An 11,765-nucleotide genomic window follows, 5' to 3' on the forward strand; every position below is an offset into this window, starting at 1 on the left:
GTTACTAACCATACTTACTATACCAATTAGACTGTGGAGTAACGTTTATTTTTAAGATTGTGTCACAAAAATATTTTATCAACAGTAACACGTGTTCAATAAAACTTTAAAACTCTTATCATAAACATTAAGAAAACTATTTTAAAAATCGTCAACGTAAACATTTTAAATTTTAAAAAAAAAACGTCAAATAAAAATCGGAGATATGTTTTAAAATCATTTTTTTAATCAGAGCCTATGATGGATAACATGTTTTATTTCATCTATCTTGATCCACCATGTCCTTTGACCAACATGTGTTTTGATCACCCACATTTTTCACACAAGAATTTATAACCACCGCGATTACCATAAAAGACATCATTCATTTGGTAGTTGTAGGGCCGATACAGGGTTAGATAATCTTCTCCACCGCCATAGTTGTCAGGGTTTCCTTTATACCAGTCGAAAAACTTGACCGGTTCCTTACTGAACTGGAAGGTCCATTTACCTTCCTGGGCCATGTCAGTTCCAGAAATCAGCAGACCTTCAGGGTTAGCTTTTCTGGCAAGGTCCTGGACAAACTTGTATTCGCCTGCGTCGTTGACCTCCACCAAGTACATGCCGTAGGACAAACAAACACTTTGAGCTTGGTCAGCGTTTAAGTAGAAAGACTTGGAGAGGTAATACGAGTGTCCGTTGTAAGTTGCAGGGGGGTCAAACAGATCACCGATTGGAGTTGAGTATCCATAGTCACAACCAGAAACTGTAAAAGTAGGGGATCACATATCGAATAGCATATAAAGTAATACAAGAAACATAGAGGCGTATAAGGACACATTAAAATATAATTTGTAATTACAAAAATCTATTTTAATTTTGAAAAATTAAAAGCAAAATTTTACTTTGGAGTAATTAAGGGCTGATATAATTGACTCCGTGATCTAGTAGTAGTACGGAGAAGGCGCTAAAACATTACGACATGTGAAACTTACCAAAGCTGGAGAAAGCCCTTAAACATTACGACATGTGGAACTTACCGAAGCCGGAGATGGCGTGAAGCAACAGAGCGGTGAACAGCAGCATGTTGGTCGAATCTCTTCAGGAACAGCCGAGAGGGTGTATCCTAAAGGCTGTGAGGGCTGGGTTTTATAGCGTTGTAGCAAATTAAGTATGAATTATTCATACAATTAACGTGTGCAACCGCTGGTTTCTCATTGTGTCTAAACTAAAACTGAAACACTTTAAAAATCAGTCTATCGTATAGGTAACAGATTGCTTGGCCAAGAGAAAAAGGTTTAATCGAACAAAATTAACATGATGGCCAAGGAAAATACTTTAACCATATAAAATCTAACAGAATGGCCAAGAAGCGGTTTCTTAAAGTATTTAGTATAAAGGCTTGATCAACGAATTCCAAAATGTTTTCACTTACACATTCAAGTTAATTGTAAACTATATTATTGCTGTAAAGATAAAATAGCATTTGGACACTGTAGTACTTGACAAACAATAATCATTTTCAGTATATTGTACAAAATATTTAACGGAGAAGTTGTGTTTTTCGTTAATCTGAAAATATTAAATTTGAAAAGTATATTTTGTTAATATTAAAAGCTTAAGAACATTTATCTTGAAACCTACCAAAACTAAAACAATAAAAAAAATTCATTAATAGTTCTATCATAGAATATTACAAGCATAAAAATGCCACTATTTTAGAGATACTACCCACAGTTTAACACTGATGTTAAAGATACTATCCACAATTTAACACTGATGTTATAGATGATATCTACATTTTAACACTGATGTTAAAGATACTATCAACATTTTAACAATGATATTAAAGATACTATCCACAATTTAACACTGATGTTAAAGATACTATCCTCAATTTAAGACTGATGTTAAAAATACTATCCACATTTTAACACTGATGTTAAAGATAATATCCACAGTTGAACACTGATGTTAAAGTTATGGCCGACAGAAAATTAGCTTTAGAACGCGTTAAACTTTTGAATGGACCACAAAGTCTATGATAGAAGTCGCCATTTTTATTGTACTAAAAAGTAAACAAAACATGTGACGTCACTATTCAGTCAAGGTAAAGCCATTATTTGAAAAAATTAAATTTAATGTGGTTAATCTACCAATTAATAAATCAATAAATTAATTAACATCTTAAAATAAATTTGTGATTAACAGTCTGTCTGAAAACAAAACGTGTTCTCTACCTGCATACTATTTTACAGCCTTACACATAGATCAGATTTTCTCCAGTAGTCAATCAGACAAACAAAAAACAAATAAATATTCAAACATGTAAACAAACCTAAGTTTTAGTAGTCTAGAGATGACATAAATATTTTGTTGAAACTTTAATGTCTTTTCAGTATTTCACTAAAAAATTAATTGTTGGTTAGAACTGGTCTGTGTTTTAATTATTTTAAATGTTTTTAAAATAATGTTTTTAAACAAGATAATTTAAATACTTAATTATTTTGTGATTTGTTGTTCTGTAGAGATTTGAGAGGGGCCTTAGAAACTCGCGAAAAATCGAGCCTGCAATTTAAAAAAAAAAGAAATTTGACGGTTTGGTTTGTCTGGAGGAGATGAGTGTGGGCTTATAGAAAAGTAGCACAAATATCCGATAACTTGAGTGACTTTTGATTGACTTCCAGTTACCGGAAGTGGTATTTTACTCTTTTTCTGTATAACATGAGAAGCATTTCAGTTGGGTGGGTGAAATTTCGTATATAAGTATTTGATCTTATACGAAGGTTTCTGATTGTATATCATATTCTTCAAATCACATATACGAACACGCTACATGTTTTTCGCTAAGCAAAAATATTACAGTGAATCCCTTGTGTAGCACGTATTTCATTTAGAATCCCGCGTATCTTCACGGTTGAGAAATTACAATTGTAAGGATGAATCAGATAAGAGTCGCCTTTTAGAACTTAACATTAGTATGCAGAATATATTTTGAACAACAATGAAACGATATAAGCAACTCCCACACAACATGTACCATGTGGAACTTTTTGGTCTGCCTTTACCACTAGCTGTAGCAATAAAACAAGTAGGGCTACATTTACCACTAGCTGCAAGTCTCAGTGAGAATAGAACACCATGTACTGTCTCAGTGACCAAAGAACACCATGTACTGTCCCAGTGACCAGAGAACACCATGTACTGTCTCAGTGACCAGAGAACACCATGTACTGTCTCGGTGACCAGAGAACACCATGTCTCAGTGACCAGAGAACACCATGTACTGTCTCAGTGACCAGAGAACACCATGTACTGTCTCAGTGACCAGAGAACACCATGTACTGTCTCAGTTACCACTGATGTTAACGATACTACCCACACGTTAACTCTGATGCTAAAGATAGCAGACCATCTCACAGTTTAATGGCTATGTTTTGAAGGTTGTTGTGTGAAAAGCTTACCCCTATGCTAAGCTCATCGGTCTACCCAGCCAAGAAGAGATAACGTGTTAGTCATATGTGACCTTGAGACATAACTTCGGGATGAGTCAACGCAACATTTGGTAGCACCTGACTACACAATCGGTTCAAACAAGGCAATGTTTTAAATTTTTGATAACTTGATCATTTTGTTAAAAATTTCATTTCTTTTCAGCATTATTTGCTGGTTGTTAGAATTAGTCTTAATAATTTTAAAATCTACCACAAAATCCCTATTTAAAAATAACACCACAAAGATATCAACGTCAAAATAACCAATGTTTGACCAATATGTAGTAAATATAACGCTTGGTTAGGTAAGATATAATCAATATTTATGACACATATTACAGATATTTGGTAAATTATCCTCTATGCTATAACTGTTGATAACGTTTGGCCTATACGTATCCAGCGTTAAGCAATTATTGGGACGCTAATAAGGGACTTGCTTCCCTACACTAAATTATTACTCATTCCTTTTGATGTAGTAGCGATGAATTGCAGCCACTTCCATTTGCATAAAGCATTGGGTTGTGGGGAAAAGATGGGTAAGGGCTTATATAAATAGGGTACGAATATCGATAACTTGTGTAACGTTTGATTGATTTCCAGTTACCTGAAGTGATATTTTACTTTAAACATATGTAATATTAGCGTTGTTAAAAGTGATTTCAAATAGTTTACTCTCTAATGATAAAATGTTGCTTGCCACGTATGTTAAATTGTCTATGGTTAAAATTGTTCTGATCAGACTAGTCTGGTACATTCCCTTTTGGATTTTGTTTATCACAATTGATAGTCTAAGTGATAAACACCGGGTGCACATGTTAATTGTACGCATAATTCATAGCTAATTTGCTACATTACTATAAAAAACGGCCCTTACAGCCATTAGGATACACCCTCTCGGCTGTTCCTGAAGAGATTCGACCAACATATTGCTGTTCATCGCTCTGTTGCTTCACGTCTTCTCCGGCTTTGGTAAGTTCCACATGTCGTAATGTTTTAGGGCCTTTTCCAGCTTTAGTAAGTTCCAGATGTCGTAATGTTTTAGGGCATTCTCCTGGTTTGGTAAGTTATAAATGTCGTAATGTTTTAGGACCTTCTCCGGCTTTGGTAAATTCCATATGTCGTAATGTTTTAGGACCTTCTCCGGCTTTGGTAAATTCCATATGTCGTAATGTTTTAGGGCCTTCTCCGGCTTTGGTAAATTCCATATGTCGTAATGTTTTAGGGCCTTCTCCGGCGTTGGTAAGTTATAAATGTCGTAATATTTTAGAGCCTTCTAAGGCTTTGGCAAGTTATAAATGTAATGTTTTAGGACCTTCTCCGGCTTTGGTAAGTTATAAATATAATGTTTTAGGGCCTTCTACAGCTTTGGTAAGTTATAAATGTAATGTTTTAGGGTCTTCTACGGCTTTGGTAAGTTATAAATGTAACGTTTTAGGGCCTTCTAAGGCTTTGGCAAGTTATAAATGTAATGTTTTAGGGTCTTCTCCGGCTTTGATATGTTCCATATGTCGTAAAGTTTACGAATTACAAGTTTTGCACTATAGTAGACAGACCATCTGTTTTATTAATGATTTACGAATAAAATCCCGGAAGAATCTTAAAATTATTAACCATAATTTTACTATTTCTCTACAGTTACAAGTTGTAACTATGGATACCCAACACCAATCGGTGACCTGTTTTCTCCCCCTGAAACCTACAACGGACACAAATATTATCTCTCCAAGTTTCAATACCTGGATCCCGAACATGCTGAAAAGGTGTGTTTGTCCTACGGCATGTATTTGGTGGAGGTCAACGACGCAGCCGAATACAAGTTTGTCCAGGACCTGGTCAAGTAAGATAACCCTCCAGGCCTGCTGATTTCTGGAACTGACCAAGCACTTGAGGGTACGTGGATCTACCAGTTCAGCAAAGAGCCGGTCAAGTTTTTTGACTGGTGGGGAAGTAACCCGGACAACTGGAATGGTGGAAATGATTACTTAACACTCCACCGCGATTACAGCTTCAGGATGAATGACATGTTTGATCAAAACCGTGGTGGTTACAAGTTCATGTGTGAAAAATGTGGCTGAGCAATTGGTCTGAATATTTGTCTGACCTAGAGAAATAGCTTGTCACTATGGTAGATTAAACATTTTAAGCTGATCATGCTTTTGTTTTTATAATTTTTCTTGATATTCTTTTTCTGTTGTATTATCGATGTACATTTTTATGTTCAATCATGTTGTGTTACGTCACTATCTGCAATCTGTTTCATCACAAGAAGACAACATCAAGACCTACAATGTAGAGCGTCCTTTTCCGTCTCGATGCTAATGTATGGTTTATGTTTTTATTTTTGTTTATGTATGTGGTTGAAGTTGTGGTGAGGTTTAGGATGTATAGTCGTTTTTAGAAGTAGAAGTGCTGGTTGTGGAGAAATTTATATTTATGCTCTGTTGGCTGAAGGAAGTGAAATAAATTATGTCAGCCATCATCGTTTTGGATTAAGTAATTATTAAAAGCGTTCTCCTCTTTTTACTTTCTCGTCTACGGAGTAAAGAAGAAGTTTGTAATCGTGCAAAAAATCGAAATCGAGATTTTTACAAATTTCGACGTTTTACACATACCTGAGTCGAAAAACATAGTTTTGGAATTGTGTCCGTATTTCTGTGTTTCTGTCTGTCAACATGATAACTTGAGTACCGTTACACCGAGGTTGATTAAATTTCATATATAAGTATTTTATCAAAATCGTAGATCCGTATCAACTTTTGAGCGATTTCCGATAACCAGAAGTGGTACTTCTTTTACGTTGAATTTTTCAAAAGCCTATAACTTGAGTACTGTTTCAGATAGATAAATAAAATTTCACATGTAAGTAAAAAATCTAATTCTCTACCTTCTATCTTATTTTGAGTAATTTCCGTTGACCGGAAGTAGTAATTTACGCTGTTTCAAATTTCTCATAAAACGCATATAAATTTATAAAGTAATAATAATATTGCGCACTATTATACACATTTTATTTGGCGTTCACTGGTGTGCAATTCTTTTTTCTGCGAGATTTTATTCTATTTAAAAAGTTTAAGTATTTAAAATGGATTAAAATGCCTGTCTATATCCCGAGTTCCCATCCCCTGTTTTTTTAACACGTTTTTCTTAACTCAGCTTCGCGTTTATTTGTTTGTTTGTTTGGTTGTTTGGATGTTTGTTGTTAAAATTGATATCGAAAATTAGCCCACTTCTGATTGCTCTAGAGATCTGAAATTTGGAATGCAGGCTATTTTCGCCTAACAATTTCAGATGCAATCATAAAAACTAGCAATTAGAGACCGTAGTTCATTAATATAATACAGCAGTTCTTTACAAAATACAAATTTAAGTTTAAGCATTGGAAAGTACAATATTCTTCCTGAAGTTACATAAAAAAACCATACCTTAAGTATTTGAGTAGCTAGTCTACTTTCTGTTGAATTTAAAGGCTATTTACAAATTTTGTAAACAATTGCCATGCCAATAATCCTTTCAACATGAACCCTTTTGCTTGAAAAGAACCTATCTCGAATAACAGTTAGTGGGTGAAGCCTTTTTTTTTTTTAAAGAATCTTGGAATATTTAAAGTTACATCTTTCCTAGCAAATAAATCCTGAACATTGAAACCTTTGTCTGCCATTATAGAGTCCCCTGATTCACACAGATCAATAATTCTACTTCTCTCGACTAATTGTCTATATGATGCTGAGCCTCCATAGACATCTGAGATGTAGGAAACGAGTCCACCTGGAGTACATCCTACAAGAACTTTAACTGTATTTCTAGATCTATTTGTAAACAAACATGTGTGCTGATATTTATTAAGTAGTATGTTTAAGAGATCGTGTGTGTATTTTAAATCAAATAAATTGCGTAATATCTGAAAATGCCATCATATTGCGGTGTACAATTTACTGGATAGCTTTTCAAGTGATTGTACTCGCATTTTGTGATTATATAATAAAATGTATAAGACTGAAAAATGCCAGCATATTGCGCTGTACTCTAGGGAACGGTAGATAGTGTAGTCATTTCTTCCCACGGCAAGGCTTACATTTATAAGCTGTGTAATTAAACAATACACAAAATTTGACACCAATAGGGACATGGGGGTTGTAGGGGTTTGGTCGTGAGGGCGAGAACATCTGAGGGGGGGGGATTGGTGAGACAATTTGAGGCGTTGGTGCGTTTCTAAGGTGTTGTGGTGTTCTGTTTGACTTGTGTGTGTGTGTGTATGTACGTGTCGCCACTTAGCGTCAGGGCTGGCTACTCTGCGTAGCAATATTGACCATTTTTTCCGCCGTCCGCGTTTATTTTAGTACGGTGTGCAGAGTTGTAAGTAGAATTTCTTACTGCTACTCTCTCGCTCCCAATTTTATCACTTTTACCCTATCTCCATATTAGAGAATAGTGTGAATTGGCTAATCTCTCTCTTGTATACGCTTATACTGACAGAAGCATTGCTCATTATTCAGACCGAAAGAAACACAAAATCGAGAATTACTCGACCCAATGTTGCCAGCATACAAACCCTTATTTTAGGACTTTCGTTTTGATAATAAAAGTAATAAAATGACACAAAAGCTGCCTTTACAAATAAGTGTATCGCTTTCAAATTCTATGTTGACAAGAACTAAACACAAGCAAAAGCATTATTTTAAATCTTGTGTAAACACGACATCAACCTATGAGTGTAGGCTACATAAAAGCGAAAACGATTAATTACGTCATTGTTGTAGGCCTAAACGTAGAATACAGCGATGGTGGTTGTTATGGTATTATGTGCTTGTAGGGTCCCTGAATTAATGGATGCTTATAGTGTCCCTAAATTAATGTATTCTTGTAGGGTTTTGAATTAATGTATGTTTGGGGGTACCTGACGAATGTATGTTTGTACAATCCCTTAATTAATGTATGCTTTTAGGATTCGGAATTAATGTATGCTTGTAGGGTCCCTGAATTGATATATGCTTGGAGGGTTCTGAATTAATGTATGTTTGGGGGGTCCCTGAATTAATGTATGCTTGTACGATCTCTTTATTAATGTATCCTTGTAGGGTCTCAGATGTGATATATGCTTATAGGGTCTTGAATTAATGTATGCTTTTTGGGTTTTTAATTAATGTATATTTGGGAGTCCTTGATTAATTTATGCTTATGGGGTCCCTGAATTAATGTATGCTTGTGAGTGTCTCTAAATTAATTTAATTTTGAAAGCAACTGCAAGATGCGTTAAATATAGCAACATGTCAAACACAGCCATTAGGATACACCTAACAATAACCCGTACTTGTTTATCAAAATCTCAACACGCGTAGAATCTTTTACACGTAACAATTAATTTTTTTCAATAATAAAAAAAAATTCGTGTTTGCATAGTAGCTTAACAGTATTATACAAAAAGTTTAATTTTAAGATCACTTTGATCTTCTGCGGGCAATTTAAGAACATTTTCCGTACCCGCATGTATTTGCTTAATCCTTCAACAGTGGTTTGCAAAACTCGATATAATAGGCAGTGGCGTAGACAGGACTTTAGGGGGCCATAACCCCCCCCCCCTCCCCATAGACCCCTCGGTATATATATAAAGTTTGAGGGGGGTTGCAAATCAAAAGTTTAAAGGGGGGGGGGTAAAAATCGAAAGTTTGTCCACGGGTTATATACTGAACCACCCCCCCCCCCCCATGAGACGATCCTGGCTACGCTACTGATAATAGGTGAAAACGCGTTACGGACTATTTTGGCCCTTGTATAGAACTGAAAAACCGTCATCCCATTTATATCTTTTACTTTATATGTAATTAGTCTTGTCTAGATGGCTCCAACTAAAACATTTGTATTTCATTTTTCACCCATATATTAATAACTCCATATAGGCAACGCCATTGACTTCGGCTACTATTTTTATATAAGAAAAAATATTTTCAGAACCACAGAAACATAAAAAACTCACGATAAAAACTCATATTTGTACGACAATACTATAAAACTCGGCCCACACAGCCTATAGGATATACCCTCTCGGCTGTTCCTGAAGAGATTCTACCAACATGTTGCTGTTCATCGCTTTGTTGCTTCACGTCTTCTCCGGTGTTGGTAAGTTCCAAATGTCGTAATGTTTTAGGACCTTCTCCGGCGTAATTTTTAGCGCAATTTCCATTCTGGAGAATTGCGTTTATTAACCCGTCATTTCTGGATGGATGGATGTGTGTCCGCAGCTTTGAGTCGTATCTCCTCCTCAACGAAGCAATATCGAGGACTAGTTCCAAAAGCAAATATGTTAAGCAAGTTCCGTGGATGAAAAAATTCCCCGGAATTCCTTCCTGGATTTCCCGGAAAAGCCAAAAAACCTCGAGCAAATGCGGTTTTTGCTCCACATCTCGGCAACCAGACCACTTAGCGAATTGAAACATTTACCAATCGATTTCTGCCATAATTTAAACCAATATTGCCGAAGAAAGTTTTCAAAAATATCCTTTCGTTCGGTCACAAAAATTTTTTAAATATATTTTAAAATGAGCGTCTTGTAGGCCTAGTTTTAATTTAAACTGAGCGTCTTGTAGGTTTTTAGCGCAAAGCGCTGAAGTTCGAAAGGATTTTTTTATACTTATTTACTTATTAATTCAAACGTTATTTTTGTACCCTATTAATTTATTTATAATTTATATGAGAGTGATACTGGAGTTACAATTACAAGGATTTGTTTCGCTAGGCCTAATCATTTTTTCACATTTTTTAAAAAACAATAGAGTTATATGACTAAAAACCATTGCGCGCCTACTGAACGTGATGGCGCAACCATGGAACGTGATGACGCATCTATTGAACGTGATGACGCGTACATAAGGAATTTGCGCTAAAATTGTCACTAGACTTTTTAATTAACTTGTTTAAGTCTGTTAAAACATTACCGTTTTTTCTTCTTTTTTTTCTTCATTTTTCGTTGTAATAGTTTTTACTATAATTTGTATTATTTTTCCACAGTTGCTTATGATGTCTGTGAAATATTTGACCCCCCTATTGATTACAACCAACACCGGTATTATCAATCCTCCTTCTACTACAAAGACGCGGAACAAGCTGAAAAAGTATGTTCGTCTTGTGGCTGGTACCTGGCAGAAATCAACAACGAAGCTGAATTCAGGTTTGTGCAGACCCTGGCCAGGAGTGCAAAAACCGAAGGTCTGCTGCTATCTGGAAATGACGTGAACATGGAGGGCTATTGGGTGTTTCAGACCAGTAAGCAACCTGTCACATTTTTTGACTGGTATGGTGGAGGACCGGACAACTACCAAGGTCGTGAAGATTACCTAACCATTCATTCAGATTTCGGCTACCAAATGAATGATGTGTTTTTTGAACCGACCAGAAATTATAAGTTCTTGTGTGAAGTAGATAGGTAGGAATATGTGTTTGACCTATGAAATATGACTTGGTGTCAATCAATAAAAGTTCAAATTAAACATTGATTATAAAGCTTCCAGAACTGTTCGTGATGATGTTTCATTTTAGTTTTGATGACTTATAATTGTTCTGTTTTTGTTTTTGTATGTTTTTGTTAAGATGATTTTATTTGATTTTGAGTTTATGTTCTGTCAATCTTTATTTTAACACAACACACATCAACAAGAGTGGCAGTTGTTTGTACTTGGTAATACACGATAGAATAAAATGGTGTAAAACTTAGGCACTAATAAACACTACAGACACCTTTAGAAACCTCAACCTACAAACAATCACACCCAAAGCCAAAGAAAATTGCCTATAGACTTATCTACAAATCTACAACTCGCCACCCATAGGACACCACCCACAAAGGAAATGCACATTATGCAGACAAAACTATTTAGAATCAGAATCCCACATCTATCTAGACTGCCCCGCCATTCAGACAATAAAAAAGACCCTAGAGCCCAAATAGTGACCAGAAACGAGACCTTTGACGTAGACGTGGCGATAACACTAAACAAACTGCTCAAACACAAAGACAGAAGAGATAACACTAAACAAACTGCCCAAACACAAAGGCAGAAGAGATAACACTAAACAAACTGCTTAAACACAAAGACAGAAGAGATAACACTAAACTAACTGCCCAAACACAAAGGCAGAAGAGATAACACTAAACAAACTGCCCAAAAACAAAGACAGAAGAGATAACACTAAACAAACTGCCCAAACACAAAGACAGAAGAGATAACACTAAACAAACTGCCCAAACACAAAGGTAGAAGAGATAACACTAAACAAACTGCCTAAACACAAAGACAG

General features: G+C 35.5%; 2 protein-coding genes across 2 annotated transcripts; one reads left to right on the forward strand and one right to left on the reverse strand.

Annotated features, from left to right (window-relative positions):
- Positions 1-218: 218 nt before the first annotated feature.
- LOC131935782 (perlucin-like protein) lies at positions 219-1,099 on the reverse strand. The gene is made up of 2 exons (XM_059292429.1): positions 1,020-1,099; positions 219-745 (listed from the first exon to the last, which is right to left on the reverse strand). Exons 1-2 carry the CDS (start codon positions 1,063-1,065, stop codon positions 306-308), a joined length of 486 nt encoding a protein of 161 aa, XP_059148412.1. The 5' UTR covers positions 1,066-1,099; the 3' UTR covers positions 219-305.
- Positions 1,100-9,494: 8,395 nt separating this feature from the next.
- LOC131935775 (alpha-N-acetylgalactosamine-specific lectin-like) lies at positions 9,495-10,985 on the forward strand. The gene is made up of 2 exons (XM_059292421.1): positions 9,495-9,590; positions 10,479-10,985. Exons 1-2 carry the CDS (start codon positions 9,545-9,547, stop codon positions 10,895-10,897), a joined length of 465 nt encoding a protein of 154 aa, XP_059148404.1. The 5' UTR covers positions 9,495-9,544; the 3' UTR covers positions 10,898-10,985.
- The last annotated feature ends 780 nt before the right edge of the window (positions 10,986-11,765 follow it).

Source organism: Physella acuta, unplaced genomic scaffold, assembly GCF_028476545.2.
Source record: "Physella acuta isolate Inbredline_101_S28 unplaced genomic scaffold, ASM2847654v3 ptg000158l, whole genome shotgun sequence".
Classification (NCBI taxonomy): Eukaryota; Metazoa; Mollusca; class Gastropoda; family Physidae; genus Physella; species Physella acuta.

Excerpts from the sequence above, each read along its gene's own strand:
- LOC131935775 (XM_059292421.1), top strand. The coding sequence starts at position 9,545 with ATGTTGCTGTTCATCGCTTTGTTGCTTCACGTCTTCTCCGGTGTTG. Across the intron at positions 9,591-10,478 it reads TCACGTCTTCTCCGGTGTTG|TTGCTTATGATGTCTGTGAA; the intron begins GTAAGTTCCAAA and ends ATTTTTCCACAG.
- LOC131935782 (XM_059292429.1), bottom strand. The coding sequence starts at position 1,065 with ATGCTGCTGTTCACCGCTCTGTTGCTTCACGCCATCTCCGGCTTCG. Across the intron at positions 746-1,019 it reads TCACGCCATCTCCGGCTTCG|TTTCTGGTTGTGACTATGGA; the intron begins GTAAGTTCCACA and ends CTACTTTTACAG.